Source organism: Marmota marmota, unplaced genomic scaffold, assembly GCF_001458135.2.
Source record: "Marmota marmota marmota unplaced genomic scaffold, marMar, whole genome shotgun sequence".
Classification (NCBI taxonomy): Eukaryota; Metazoa; Chordata; class Mammalia; order Rodentia; family Sciuridae; genus Marmota; species Marmota marmota.
The window spans coordinates 56,555,705-56,571,866 of NW_025999968.1; the positions used below are offsets into that span (position 1 = coordinate 56,555,705).

A 16,162-nucleotide genomic window follows, 5' to 3' on the forward strand; every position below is an offset into this window, starting at 1 on the left:
CCTCAAGCTACCCGGCGCCGGGGTCTCGGTTTCCTCACCTTGAAATCCAGCTTAAGGCATCTAGCCCGGTCTCTGATGCTCAAAAACAGGGGCTTTAAGGCATCGCAACTCCATAAATACACTTTAAGGAGGGCGACCTCGCCCTGGCAGCTAGCATGCAGGAAGAGGAAGCCTACCGATTTCCGAGCCCTTTTTGATTCTTAGGTACAGGAAGAATGTGATCATTGTAAGTCCCATGAATAGACAACAACTCCACTGTCTTTAAAAGTCATTCATGATTTAAAAAAAAAAAATTTTTTTTTTTTTTGTCCTTTCTTCAATACAAAACAAGCCAAGACCAAGGGGGTGAACATGCAAGTCTGTTGTGTGTGGCCATGGGTGTGCTTCCCAAGTACACGGTCAAGCTCTTACTCCCCCTTCCCTTTCCTTATGAATTCTTGGTAACACCAGGAATAGCACCTTCAGAATATATTGAATAGGCATTAAATGCAAAAAAGAATATATAGCCAGATATTTTATGAGAATGACCTTGTCAAGCATAATTCCACGGCAAAGTCCCTCTGTCCCACACAGATCTATAATTCACTAGGCTCGTGTTTGCTACAAGTAGTGCTAATGAAGTTAGTTACATTGCATGTGCAATATGGAAAACTGTCATGGACTGCACCTTGTGGAAGACAAACTTGCTTCAAGGGTGTAATGAAAATGATGGACACATTTTAAGCATTTTCTGCATTTTATACATAGCAAGAGCGCTTCATATGAATGTGTCATGTGTGTAACAGGTGAACAGAGACCCTTTTATAATGCACCAGCAGTGTTTTCAAAATAAACTTCCAATACTTTTGGTTTCACTCTTACGATTTTTTTTTTCTTAAAGATATCACCATTGGATCTGAGGGAATAGATGCATTGAGTTACCACCTTTCAATGTGCTCTGCACTAAAAACAACTGTATCCCTTTGCTGCTTTTTCAAAGCTTATTTAGGAAATTCTTCCACCTTTCTGAATAGAAAGAGGTTTTCACATGCTTTTAACTCATCCTTCTAGAATCAAAGTGAGAATGCATAGTGTTCTCACAACGTAAACTGATCTTTTGCCAACCCTGCGTCAGCAAGGACCCTATGTAATCTCTTCAGGGTATCAGTTGGCTTTATAGTATGCAGGTTAAATTTTGCAAATTTAGGAACATGTGTCATGCACAAGGTGACTGGGTCACAGATGGGTACACACACCTCTCTCCTGCACTGAGCTACACCTCACTAGCTGCTCTGATGGAGTGTGTACACACATAAAAGAAGCCAAGGGTATTCTTTTTTATGGTCATAAGTCTCATAATTAAACCATGATTCTTGCAAGGTGTAGGTTTGATTAATGGGAGACATCACCAACATTTTTCAATAAAGTACCACAAAATGTTTTAACATCTACCTGGTTATTAGCCTTTGGGGCTATATTTAGTACACACAAATCAGGAAGCCTTCTGGAGCAGGTCAATAGCTGAGGAACAAATGACAGTGTCAATAGACTTAACCAAGAGTGTGTACTTAAAGATAAAATGTGTGCTCGTGGAAAATTCCTCATCTGAACAAATATCAGAATTTTCACAGCCTAGAACGGGAAGGAGGATTCCTCTCTCAAAGCCCCTTTCAAGACGGCAGGGGCTCAATGCAAAGTTGGCAAGCAGTTACCACGGCAACCTAATATTGTTCCCTCCATCTTCAAGAGTCTGCACACTGAAGCTGGCGCGGTTCCCCGACTTCTGTGAGGCTCTAGCAGGGGAAGAGGAAGCATTTTAATAAATATGCCTCCCTTTGATAAAAAAAAAAAAAAGAAGAAAAATTGTACTGGGCCCTAACATGTACCATGTTGACAAGAATACCAGATCAAATGGATTTGAGACATAAGCCCAATTCAGGACTGGCTTGGCCCTCCAAGGGGCCTCCCAGGGAAAGGAATTCCTTTATATTCTTGGAAGCCCTTTTCTAGAAAAGCCATTCCATTCATACCTCTGCAGGGATGTGGGCGGGTGTGAAGGGCCCTGAGGAAATCTGTAAGAGCCCCTATTGCCCCCACCCCCATCCTTTCATCCCTTTAAAAGTCCTGTGAGGCATGCCCCCCCCCCTTCCAACTAAGGCAGGATTTCCAATGGTCCATACATAAAATTCACCCAGGTTGTAATTTATTGGAAGTGTACATTGAAGTAGACTGTGGGGGCTACTTCTGATAAGATGGGAAGCCAAAGAACATTTTCAAATAAATGCCATAAAATTACAGGAGCTTAAAATTTTGGTGAATCATAGTCTGTTGGTTATTTAAGATGCATGGGTCAATGTGTTCCTGAGCTTAGGTATATGCTATGTAAGATTAAAATCTTGGGGGGAAAGCTTTTGACAAAAGTTGAACAGTTTTCACAAAAGAAAAGCCCTAAAAGAACAGAATCTAGAAGTTGTTAGATTTCTTTCTCATCACCACTAAAGCTTTGTTGTTGTTTTCTTTTAACCTTTGCTAATTTTTTTCTTTGGAATAACAAGATTGCTCTTTTGTCAAAAATACATAAAAACAAAAACACATCAAGCTTCTTAATATTTAGAAATACATCCATATTCCTTATTACGTAAAACATTTATTTTGTAAAAAAGTCTTTAAATATAAACATAAAATACTGTAACTAAAACAAGTGCCTATTTTAAAAAATTAAATGTGTAGTAGAAATACGAACAAACTCAAAACATAGAGAAAGTACATAGAGTTTATTTTGGTAGACTTGCTTTTTATAGGCATTGGTTTAAAGTGATTCTTTTCACAGATGATTCTTTGAAAAGCTAAAAAAAAAAAAAAAAAGCAAAGGTTTACATTTCCTTTTATTTTAAAGATGCATAGTAATGACCTGGAAATAAGGATTCTGCCATTCCTGTCTGTGAGAGCCAGCAGATGGAGAGAAGGGAAGCCCCACTGGCCTCCTCTTGGCCCCCTCTGGAATCTCCTTTGCACTCTGTGAGGCTGGCTGCTCCCAGACACTAGAGTGAGAGGCCATCATACAGTATATTGGGGGTCAGGGGCCACCAGAGGCTGCAGTCCCTTGGCTTTCACAGACCTGTGCATCCACCCCTCACCGAGGCTGGATAGGCAGGCTACTGGCTCCCGTGTCAGGTCATGCCGATGTTCTATGGCATGATCCACCAGACCCAAATCCTTCCTCCTTCCTCTACGTCCCTGACAGCATGCTCACCTGGCTTCAGGGGGCCATATGAAAGCCCCTTCCCACTGTGTCTTGTTCTGGAGCATTTCCTCACCAGTCCAGAAGGGGAGATACCTCGCCTTTTAACAAAACCTGGAGGCACTCAATTAAACTGGGGGACAATCTAGTGATCTACAGTTTAATGGCTACGGATGAAAAGTTATGAGGAAACACAAAGTTTCCATGAAGACTTTAAAGCTCCTTGAGATGTCAGATTGCTGAGCACAGAAATCCCCCAGTTGTAGAGTGTGGGTAGCCCCAGCTCTACTGTACGCCTTCATTCTCTGCATTGGTTTGTGTGAGGCAAAACCAGGTTTATGGAAAACATAGCATCTGCTTCATGTCTATTTTGTCTCCCTCAAGACAACTCGATGTCCTGATGAGCAAGAGTACCCTTAAAAAGCTCAATTGCTGAGGCCAAGCAGTGCGCCCACAACATCTCCGGCTGCTTTGACATGGCCACACTTCATTAGTTTTAATTTACAGAAAGGAAATTAAATGATAACATTTTTTTCCCAAAGCAGAACTGTCCAGAATAGGCCTTCAGCTTAAAACAAAAACATAGCATGTTTTTCATTAAATAATCCCCCAAAGAAATTCAAAATTCAAAACGCCAGCTCTGAGGGATGACTGGCCTTATATTACAAAGTTTAAGAAATGAAACTTGCAACATTAGCTGGAGATCTTTGTCCTTGATGATATTCTGCAGACTCCCTCTCAAGGGTGAGTCCATTTTCCAATTTTGGGGTGGTGTGACTTTTATTTTAACTCATCACTAATTCCAAAAGAAGACCTGGGCATTTAAGAGAAAGTGATTTTTTTTTTTTTAAAGAAAAATAATTCTAATCGGAGCCTTATTTGCAAAAATTACTTTTGAAGTTCTTTTTTAAAAAAAGTTACATTTCCAAAAGACACATATTGGATTGGTGTACTTAATGAAACATGTTATTTTTTTTCCTCCTATGGGGCTGTCTGTGTCTGACTAAAGGTAGACAGATTTTTATATACTGAAAACCGCAAGTTTCTGGAATTAGCCTGATTGCGTAAGACCTGGATAAAGACGGTGCTAGTTTACAATGAGGGGATTTTGTTCAAAGCTGAGGGCTCCATCAAGTTTTCTTTCCACTAACTTCAATTGGGACTGGCAGGAAGAGAGAAGAGGGGACAAAAATTGGCTCTTTAAGGCTGAAAAGTAATGGGTGTGATTCATACGCTCAACAGAGATAGGAGTTGTATGGAAAAAGTGTGGGTACATCTGGAAATGGCCAAGGTACAAAGGCTTCCTTCCCTTTGTTCTTCCATGGAGACTTTTAGCACATTGGATTTTGAAGGTTTTCTTTTAAAGCCACACACACACACACACCCACACACACACATACTCCCTCTCTCTCTCTCTCTCTCTGAACTGATGGCACTCAGTATCAACATCATTTTCTCTCTTGGCAATATAAGGAAACGGGGCAAAACACCTTACAAACGCAATGCCATGGATTGGATCCTCTGTGTACTGCGTGGTCTTGTAGGAATGCTACACATTTTGAAATGAGCCTGAAATTGGTTTAAAAGCTTTAAAAATCCTCCCTGAGTGTGAGACTGAACCTTCATCTCCAGCTGTTAGAGCCCAAGCATCTACTCCTGCCTCTAAGTAGTGCCCCACCGATGCTTAAAAGATCTTGAACTTGATCAAATCTCTTCAGAATATGCAGTAAACTTGAACTTGGGAAGAAGAGCACATAAAATAATGTCAAAGTACTTGACTGATTTCCTCTACAAGTCACTGCGACCACGCCAGCTGGATGCCTCTCTAAGCCTGCAGACATGGTTACGGGGCCACCACAGTGGAGAGCAACTCTTGGAAGCCTGCCTTCTCTTTTCTTCACAAACACAAATGTAAAATAATTAAGTGCCACTGTCTGTTCTGGTGGGAAAATCTCTCCCTGGATGCTCAGGAACAGTGATCAGATACCTCTAACCCACCACTGGCCTGGGCTGCCATGTTTTGATTTGCCTTTTTTTTAAATCTACAGTATATATATGTGTATGTATGTGTGTATGTGTGTATATATATATGTGTGTGTGTGTATGTATGTATGTATGTTATAGATGGACACAATACCTTTATTTATTTATTCCTATGTGGTGCTGAGAATCAAACCTAGCGCCTTCCTAAGTGCTAGGTGCTCTACACCTGAGCCCCAGCCCCAGCCCTTGATTTGCTTCTTAATAGCCTGGTGGTAAAGGTCTCCTCTCCTGGGAGAGCATCTGACTTAGTCCTTTGCTGTTTCCACATAACATTTCCCCCCCAATAAACACAAATTCAAGCCCAAAGGGGAAGAGTGATTTCACACCTGTCGAGGGGCTTTACCTACACTGAATCTTCCACCTGTCAACCCTCTATCTAGAAGTACCATCAAATACCTGATAAAATAACAACCACAAAATAATCAGAAAAGCCCAGAAATATAGAAAAAAAAATAATGAATTATGAAATGACTTGGAGGGAGAAAAAAAATCCACCTAGAACTCTACATGAGTCTTCCAGCTCCCCTGGTGAGGAAAGGCGGCAGCGACACCCGCAGAGCACCTGTGTGGCTCTGCCAGGCCCCTGCCATCTGCAGACACGCGCCACCCGGCTCCTGCTCTACCGCCGCTTGGGCAGGATGAGGTTCCGCAGCATGTCGAAGGAGTTGCCGTCCGGGTGCACAGTCACCACCTCACCGCCCTCCTGATGAACCTGCAGGAACCCGGAGTCATCGAGGCCCACTATGGACACCTTCGGCCCCTCGGCACTTCCCAGGCGGACTTGTTGACCGCTGAAAAGGAAGCACAGCAGGTCACTGGGAGTACAGTGGGAGGCTGGCTGCGGACAAGTATCTGAGTGTTTATCCCATTACGCAAAGGTGGGGTCCCAGGGAGAGGGTGAGGCTAGCTAGTGGACCTTCCCTGGTCCCAGGTGACTGGTTAACTACTACTCAAACGACAGGGTGGTTGGTGGGTTGGACTCTCTTAAGCCACTGACACTCCAATTCTGATCACCCTGCTGATTCCCTCACCCACTCCACCCCTCAGTGCCACTTCTCTGGGTTGTTGGGTTGAGACTTGGGGCAGGAAGGCTGAGTCAAAATAAAAGACTGGTCTTACAAAATAAAGTTGAACAACATCAATTACAAGAGAAATTAATTCTGATCTTGCTTTCTTTGAATATTTTCCAGATGTACCTGTTCATTACATCCTTGTTAATTGTTTTCAGAATGGAGAATTCCCTCATACCTTAATTTTAATTTTGTATCATTAAAATTTTTATTTACTTATTTATTTATTAATTTATTTTTAATGGTGCTGGGGACCTTATATGCTGGGTAAGCTCTTTACCACTGAGTTTCATCTACAGCCCCTCAAATTTTTATTTTGAGGAATTCCAAACCTATAAAAAAGTTGAAAGAACAGTCCAACAAACCTCATCTCCCTTCATTTATATTCATACCAAATAATAACATTTTCTGTATTTGCTTTCTCTCTTCTCACACACACAAACACATTTATTTTTTCTGCATCATTGAAAATAAGTTTCAGGCATCATGACACTTCATGCTTAAATACTTTAACATATATCTCCTTCGAAGAAGAACAATCTCCTATAAAACCATATAACACCACTGTCACCCTCGAGAAATCTGGTCTTGATACACTAGTGATATCTAATGTACATTGTACATATTAGATACATGCTATCTCATATATGTGTAGCTAGTCTTTGTGCAGATTTCCCCATGTTCAATGGCTATCCTCTAAACACAACACGTTTACCTATCACGCCTCTTTAGCCTTCTTTAATCTCCAGCAAGTCTCAGCCTTCTCTTTGTTTGTGGGTTTGAAGACACTGCCTTTCCAAGGGTGGAGGCTGGTCATTACACCTCAGAGGTTCTCAAAGGTTAGCTGTAGGAGAGTCCCTGGAGCATCCATCCGCACACAGTGTGCAGCCAGGATTTAGTAGGTCCTGGCTGCGAATTTGCCTTTCTAACAAGTTGCCAGATGAGGCTGCCCGTTTCCTGGAGATCTCACTTTGAGAACCACTGTTCTAGAACATTCCACCACTTAGATGTTTTGATCATTTTCTCTCAGAACATAATAAACTGATTTTAAACACTTTCAACATTGTGTCCTCCCCTCACATCCTACCGGGAGGTATGAGATGCCTGCGTTCCCACTCCTGGCAACGCTAAAAGTTGGTCACTATGGTGGTGCCCACTGGGATTCTCCATCATGAAAGTGAAAACTAATTAATTACTCAGACCAGGATCCAGGGCCTTGTTTTAAGACACTATTTTAACCAAGGAATTTTAAAAGAATGGAGACAAATGAGCACTGACCTGTGTATCCAGTATTTGTAATAAAGGGGAAGAACACCATTGGGCCCTTTGTCCTGGAACGTGTGGATCAGTGTCTCCAGCACCGTCACCGTCCTGGCGATGAGGTAATCCGCTCGCAGGGGCTTCAGTGCTGCATTGTGCTGCTTATTGTATTCTGTGACGAGATCATTGATGCAGATGGTAGGATTACTGTTGGTTACATTGAATCCACAGCCTGGGCAAAAATAAACAAATAATTGATAAAATGAGCAGTTCAACATCTTGATGGTATCACACATTCCTCTCCACCACCTGGAAAAAGTTAGTGATTGTTTTGTGGTTGTTACTGCAGTGCTGGGGATCCACCCCAGGGCCTTGTCCCACGTCAGGCAAATGCCCTACCACGGAGCTGCATCCCAGCCCTACAATAATTGTTTCACTTCCTTATCATCGTTTCATATCTACTGTCTCTGGCTACGTAGAGACTGATATATCTCTGAGACCATCTTCCTTTTTATCCTTCCTATATAAGTGAGGACCATCTCAACTTCACTAGAAAGAAGAAGTTGGGGGGAAAAGTCACATCTCACTGAATTTAATTAAGCAGAAGCTATTCTTGCAGCAGAACTTAGTGTTATTTCTGAAATAACGACTCTCATGTGGTCTAGCTAGGAATTGTGCTCTGTATCCAGCCCAAAATGAAGTATTCATTTATTTTCCTACTTGAATAGAGAGAATACATGCTTGAAGAGAGAGAATTTTATTCAGGGCTTAAGGCGTAAACTCTGGATTCACAGATTTCAAACCTTTGCCACGAGACATCCCTAGAACACAACTAATATTTTATCCTCGGAAGCCTCCGGGGCTGAGGCTCTGCTGTTGGAAAGGGGCAAGTTCCTAGGTGTGGTGTTTGAATGCGCTCCTCTGTGCTTACTGCTCCCATCCTCTGGGGGAGGGGTGGTGACTTCAGAGGAGCCCAACCTCAGCCTGCAGCAGGTCCCTGAATCAACCTAAGAGGTTTTAAATAAGAAAACAGGACTGCAAGAGCTAGGTCAAGGCCATCACACGGTCAGTGCCTCTAAGAAAAAAGTCCCCACAACATTTGCTTCAGGTGCAATGACACACCTATAGTGATAGGACTCTTCAGGAAATGTTTGGCCTTTATTAATGTAAAGGGATGGATGGGCTAGCCTCTGATTTTTAAAAGCATATCTCAGTTATTAAAACACAAAGCAATGTAAACTGCACTGGGGAAAAAAAAACAAGTATTTATGGTAATGGGCAGGATCTGCAGCTGTGCCTTTGTCCACTTATCCAGCAACATATCTGAAGCACCTATTGAAAGCTGAGCATTAAACTGAGAGCGATCCAATGCTGAAAATCTCCCCTGCATTCAAAAACTTGAAAGTCCTAGGAAGATTAGTGACATTAACTACTGTCAACTTAGGCTCTGTCCTTCCAAGGACCAAAGAACACCCTGCTGACAACTCTGAATCTTTCCCTGGTTGAAGATTGCCCCTAGCCTCCAGTGGCCTTAAGAATTTAGTAAAAGCTACGGATTCATTCCCCCTTGTAGACAAAAATCTTTAGCTCCAAAACTAAATTAATTTCTTCAATTCCAAAGCCATCCCCAGGCCTCTTTGATATCTGTGAACACCACTTGGAAATTTTTGCATCTACCTCAATAATTCATTTAAAGATAGGCAACGGAGCTGTAAACTATGAAGTAGCTTGCCCAGAATAATACCGCCAGTTGGTAGCAGAGCTGGAAACATAAGCCTTGTGTTCTTTGGCTGGCACTTCAACACATGGTCACATGTTTTCTGTCCATTACTGATTTCTGAACACCAATTAAATTCTACTGGGCATCAGGGGCATGTCGGCAGTTAGATGAACAGGGACCTAAGAACTTCTGGAAATGACTCTGAATCATTCTTCTTGCCTGATCTGAATATGCAGAGGTGAAACGGGGATTCCGGACCCCACCTTGACCAGCCTGCAACTGCTTTGAAAGGTTAAAAAGAAGAAAACTCTTTCATGGCTGGAAGGTCAAGGCTCTGTGGCACAAACCTGTAATCCCAGCAGCTTGGGAAGCTGAGGCAGGAGGATCACGAGTTCAAAGCCAGCCTCAGCAACTTAGTAAGACCCTGTCTCTAAATAAAATACAAAATACAGCTGGGGATGTGGCTCAGTGGTCGAGTGCCCCTGAGTTTAATCCCTGGTACCCCCCCCCCAAAAAAAAAAAAAAAGAATGTAAGGTCAGCAGGAGAACTCTTAGAAATTAACCTTCTTATTACATAATGGTATATTGTTTATTTTCATTTCAAATTCAATGATAAGCTGGAGTGTGTGAGGGATAAGAACCACACCTGTTTGATGTGATACCATCTGGTGGTTTCCATGGCCTTAGTCAGGAAATTCTAAGCCCTGGAAGTGCTCTCGACCACCTTGGTCCTCTCTGCACATTACCATGCTCTATAAGACCCAGAAAAGTTATCCCATTTGACAATCTGCTCTTCCCATTGTAGGCATGAATGAGCTGTTTTAATTTTGTTGTTTTATTAATCTAAAAACTGCAAATGGAAAGGCTTTAAAAACTTACCAATAAGTATATAGAATGTTTCTCCCATAAGGGTTGAGTTAACCAGAACTCCTCCGATCTTCATAAGGTCACTGTAATAAATATCGTTGGGCCACTTCACTCGCAAGTTGATATCCTAAAGGAAAATCTGCACATTAATGAAGCAATCACAGGACACAAAGGGATCAGATGGAGTCATTGAGCCGAAAGAAGATGAGCAGAATACTCCTGAAACTACTGCATCAGAGGCCTCGCCTGGGCCTTCTCCGTTTTTCAGACAACTAATCACTTCTTGGGGACAATTCAATATTGAAGCAGCTCTTGGGGCCAGAAGGTGAGAGACCTAGAGAACATACTTAGCATAAACCCCAGAACTCTCCCCTACACCCCATCACTGCTTTTCATCATCAAAGACACTTTCTGAAGATGCCTCCTGTGAGTCAAGTTCATCAATCACCTCAGTATCAAGAGCCTCCAGCGAGGTGTGCCTATCTCATGCTAGGTGCAGGGGGCAGGAAGAGAAGGACACTCTCAGGGTTCACTCCCTTCCAAAGATCGTGCTCAAAAAACAACATGCCCCTGAATTACCAGCATCATGAATGTTGGTTGATTCAGTCCACATTGTTGAGACACTGTAGAAGTGTCTTGAGCAGAATGCTATGAAGACCCAGAGGAGGGACTTGTTTTACTGAGTTATTAGAGAAAACCCTGAAGATCTTCCAACAGTCAACTTGGACAACAGAAGTGGACTTGTCATGTGGTCCGTTGCCACTCCATCTTGGAGATCTGTTTGTGCCCTGGTCACAGTAGAATGGACCAAGAGGAGATACTGCTTTGAGTGAGACCACCCGGGCCTTCACCACCCATATGAGCAGAGACGGGACTGGACCATGTGGACGTCATAGCCACCAGGCTCAGACCTGAGGCTGGCAGCTAGGTCTGGCCATGTGGGGTAAAGGAGGCTCCTCTGGGGACGTGAAGCTGGGAAAGAGACACTGGGCACTATGAAGCCAGAGACCAGAGAGCAGCTGGTGGTCTCCAGGTCCCGCGGGGCTCGTCATCCTGCACTGTGTCCCAGGCACAGCACCGAGCCCCTTCTCAGCACGAAACTCGCCTGCTGGGACTAGTCTCGTCTGTATGGAAGAGATTATGTGGCTGCCTGAGGTTCCAGCACTTGGAAGTGTGAAGCTGGGATTCAGACCAGGCCTCCCCGACAGCCAGGCCTGGGTTCCAACACTGTGCCGTGGGGCCTGCTGCTCCTGTGAAGCCCTCCTTTCTGACAGGCTCCTTACCTCCCCTGCTCTAGAAGCTCTGCGGTCCTAGCACGGCAGCCTGGGCTGAGAGCAGAAGTGCAGGAGCAGCCCAGGCACCAACAGGACGTGGGGTGCTCACAACGGGACCTTTCAATGACAAGGACCTTTATGTCTCTTTTCTGCCTCGAGTCAGGGTTCTCAATGTGGGGAGGCATCTGGCATCCTGGTTGTCACAGCTTGAGAAAGACAGTGCACTGGCATCTAGTGGGCGGAGGCGGGGCTGCTGCTGCATGTCCCCTCAGGCCAGCACTGCCCGAGGACAAAAATGTCAGCAAATCATCAACAGGGCCTCAGGTTGAGAGGCTCCTCTGGAAAACCTGTGAGCTGGAGACTTGAGCCTTTGTCACTCTCCCAATTCTCCAAGGGATTTCTTTCTCTTCTCTTCCTGCCACCTGTGTCCCCGCAGTGGCACGGTCAAGCCTCTGCCTCCACAGGAGGACAAAAGAGTTCCCATAGCTCAGACATGGCTCCTCTGCCTGGTGGGCGGCAGCTTTTCTGAGCTGGCCCTGAGCGCCAGCTCTGGCGAGGCTTCATGGTTTCCGATTTTGTTCGGGAAATGAAGCAGCTTAAGAAACTCTGGGTTCTCATGAGGGCAAACGAGCGTCCATCCCGAGAGGCAGAGACCGGCCATGTTCTCAGTTTTTCTTTTCCCAATCACTGATTCAAACAGCTGCTGTGATCCTCCCGTGGCCAAAGCAGTGTGCTCGGTACTGTAGGGACCCAAGGGGCAGGAACCCTGCCTTCAAACAGCTGGAACTTCGTGGGAGACAGAACAGGAGCCCACACGACTCTTGGCTCAGACACTCAAGGTGCTATCGGGCTGTGGAAGGAGGGACCACTGAGAGACTCGGGGAAGGCACCTCCCTGAGCTGGGTCTTGAAGGATGAGCAGAAGCTCAAGATGAAGAGGAGAGGGAGGAGCAGGGATGGGGGGAAGTGATGGGCAAGAGTCCAGGCAGACGTCACAGAGAGAAGGAGCAGAGGGAGCTGGAGCAGGCCTCCCGCAGAAGCTCTGCCTGGGTCTGGTCTTGGTTTCCACGCGGATGTAGCATCTAACTAGGGGGCCAGCCGAAGCCCGAGTGAAGGTCACAAGAAAAGTGAACTCTACATAGCTGGGGCCATTTCAACCATCGAACAGTGGCTCTATGTAGGCCAATGAGGCCATATTAAAATAAATTCAATTCAAAATCCAAATCACACACACAGGGGTGCTGAGGCGATGACTGTGGAAACAGGCTGGGAACCTTGGTAGAAGTTTCTTAAGGTGCACCACGGAGGGCAAGCCTTCTCCCTCCCCACAGCCTGCTGCCCCCAGAACTTGGAACAGCCCTGTATACAGAAGGAGCTCAAAGAATGCTGCTAAGTTAACCAGTAAGACTACAAGGCCAAAGCCCTGAAAAAGGTGAATAGATTCATTTAAGATTCTAGTCTCAGTATTTAACTTACTTTCCTAAGACTCATTACCTGTTGCTCGGTTGACAATACTTCCTCCCATGATGGAGCTTTGGACTCTGAAGCTTCCTCTGAGAAGTATGCAGCTCAGGTGCTGCAGACCTGGCTCCTGAAGGTCTGTGACTGTCTGAGGAGCCCCCAACTCAACAGACAGTGGGGACACTGAGTGTCTGGTAATAAGCATACGTCAGCATATTGTGGGGAACACAGACTTTGGAATTATCTACACCCAGGGGACAGCAGAGACACATGTGCACGTGAAGTCGTGGCCACAGGGGACGGCAGGTGAGAGGCAATGGCGAGGACTTTTCTTTAAATACCAGTGGAGGACCTCAGCTTCTCTGAGAGTCCTGCTCCTAACATGTTGCTCCAGGAACCTACACAATCATGAGAACTGCAGGTGGGAGGGAGTGGGAGGACCTCCTTTTTATATCCATGTGAAATCCTTGCAGGAACATTTGGGGGGCATGCGGGGAGGCAGGGAAGGAAAGGCTCCAGTTATCATCATCCTCTTTTCCTTGTCTTTTTAATAACTGCCACCAAAGCATCCCTCAGTCACAATGACACAGGTACCTCTGTCCTTACTTTGGGAAAGACAGTGACTGACAACCCTGGATGCTGAACTCAGTCAACCGTAGACAAAGGGTAGCTCTGCTGAGCAGAGACAATGGTAAACGCAGGTAGGAAAAGAGAAGGGTTTTTTTTTAGTCCATAAAATAAGACTTTTTAACAGAAAACACAGAAAAATAGCTCCCATCCAGTACTCCATCAGAAAGAAAAAAGAAAAGCAAGAAAGCTGACAAACAGGAAGGACAGAACACTCTGGAGGACACAGGCACTCTGGCGGGGCCGGCAGAAACACCTGGTGGTGCTCGTAAAACTCCACTCTGCAGCCAGCAAAGGGCAGGTGGAGGTTCAAGTCCAGCTGCCAATTCTGCAAACATATGCCACAAACCAAACAGGCCGAGCTCTGCAGGCTCAATAAGAAGGTAAGGGAGTTGAACTACACGTACCTGATACTCGGGAATGGACCGCACTGCCTCCACAGCGGCGAGGGACATCAGGTGCTGCACAAACGGAATCCTCTGTCCCAGCTGAGACCTCAGGGGGATGGAGACCAGCACAGTAGAAAGGGCACAGCCCACGGGGCTCAGCCAGGCATTCGGTCCCCGCCCTGGAACACAGACCATTGGGAATCTAGTGCTTCACCAAATGGACGCTCTGAGGTGGGAGAGTGCCCCACTTAGTATTCTGGGGTGAACTCAATAATCAGAAGGGCACTGTAAAACTTGAAGCTGTGTTGCTGAAAGGGTTTCCCTTAATTAGCATCATGCTCTGTCCCTGTGGCATATCATTTATGCTCTGATGACTGAATCTTACAGCCTCTGAACATGGGCTTGCCTCATTCTCACTGCCAGTCACAGGGTGAAGACAGACATGCTGGGAAACTGGAGCAGTCTACACTGATCCAGAAGTTCTGCAAGCCACTTTTTCAAAGTGATCCTGTTATGGGGTTGTCCACACAATCCAGTGAACATCACTAAACACCACAGCAGTTTGCTTCAAGTGGGGGGACTGTATACCACATGCTGGTTATCTCAAGAAAGTAGTTTTTAAAAAATGACCCCTAACATTAACTCTCTGAGTTGTTACTTTTCTTAAAATTTAATTTAGGAAAGTAAAATGATCAGAATGAGAAGTATGATTAATCAAAGTTCTTTTAGAATGTTTTTAAAAACCCACCATACTGAGTCCCGTAGTTTTGAATCATTTTTTTTTTCTTATTGAGCTATGTTCAAGAGGAATAAGTGCAAAATAACAGATTTTTATTTCTCTGCTTCTTCTAGAAAAAGCTACACGAGCCTCTGAGAGCTAAAAGTATACTCCGTGGGCCTGGCTGGGGATCAGGAGGGGCAGGGCCAACCTGCTGGTGTCTCTTGCAGACACTGGGCAAGGAACCTGGGGCAGACCGCACATGGGCTCTGGAGGATCCAGGCTCTTGTTCCAAGACCAGCGGGTGGAAGAGGCCCAAGCAGCACCCTGCTTCTGTGGTCACTTTGCAAAAGATCATTGATCTAGTGTCCACTACATGAAAATTCCAGTGCTGGCTAGGGTGGGAATACACACAAGCGAGAAGCCCTTCCACATGATACTTAGAGACACAGAAGGACCCTTGGGAGGACCTTCAGGAAAATAAATCTAACACAGTTATGATTTACAAATGCAAAGACCAGAACACATCAGAGAGAAGAATTTACAAAATGTAGGCCCGTGGTTGTTAAGGCCATCAGAAGCAAATGTCGAATGACCAACCTACACGGCCGTTGAGAGAGTATTTTGATTCTGCTGAGGCTAACGCTTCCCAACACGGTTTCCTTCCCTCTGGCCCCATTTCAGAGGGCTGTGAAAATGGGAAAGACTCCAACTCAAGTTGTCTCAGTGATCAGCACACAAGATCAGTGGGCTCTCTGGCCAAAAGAATCATAGATTTTAGCAAAGAAAAACAACAAAAGATGACTGACCTTTGCCCTGGGTTTGTCGGACTGCAATGGCAATTAAGCCCATTTCCTGTGGCATCTCAAACATCAACCTGCAAACGGTGGGAAAAACTGGTCAGCTGGAACAGGGAATCGTGCAGGAGGAGCCCAGCTCCGACAGGAGGGGACAGGGCTTGTGTTCACCAGTGTGCGTGTGGCCAAGGAAGTGGAGTCACACAGCTGGAAGGGCTCTGCCCTCCTTCACAGCCTCTGCAGTGAGAATGCCCACCAGAGCTGAAGAAATGCCCGAGGGCACTGAGCGCAGAGGAGGGAAGAGGCACCTGTCGGTGTCTTCAAGACTGGGTCAGATGATCCGTCTTAGGAATATTCCACCAAGTTCTTTCTTTCCCCTCTGGTGCATTCACTCTGCTCAAGTGACAACTAGCAATTGCTGACATTTGTTTCTACTTACGGTGAGTTTCTGTTCAAACACCAGTACACAATCACAACAGAAGTTTCTGATTATTCAGAAAACCAATATGGTGGCAATAAAGATGTTTAAAAGATACACCATCCCCTGAGAACTAATTATGCTTTAACTATAGTAAATAAATCTACACCTTCTGAGAACCTGGGAGAACCTGGATCATTTTAGGCTTTAGTCCTGCTTTTAAAATAGTTTCATTTAAAAGAATACAAACTTCCCTTTGGGGGATCGGGAGGAAAGTGCACCACATCTCCACCTAAGGA

At 45.0% G+C, this 16,162-nt stretch overlaps 1 protein-coding gene across 4 annotated transcripts in view; it reads right to left on the reverse strand.

Moving 5' to 3' along the window:
* Positions 1-2,734: 2,734 nt before the first annotated feature.
* The window catches only part of Hlcs (holocarboxylase synthetase), a 186,713-nt gene continuing 173,285 nt past the window's right edge, over positions 2,735-16,162 (reverse strand). For all 4 annotated transcript variants that reach the window (XM_015478764.2, XM_015478762.2, XM_015478760.2 and 1 more), the window contains 5 exons: positions 15,458-15,525; positions 13,949-14,109; positions 10,193-10,307; positions 7,612-7,825; positions 2,735-6,054 (listed from right to left, as the gene is read on the reverse strand). In XM_015478764.2, coding sequence (XP_015334250.1) covers positions 5,883-6,054; positions 7,612-7,825; positions 10,193-10,307; positions 13,949-14,109; positions 15,458-15,525 — 730 coding nt within the window. In that variant the 3' untranslated portion in view covers positions 2,735-5,882. The remainder of the gene's footprint in view (positions 6,055-7,611; positions 7,826-10,192; positions 10,308-13,948; positions 14,110-15,457; positions 15,526-16,162) is intronic.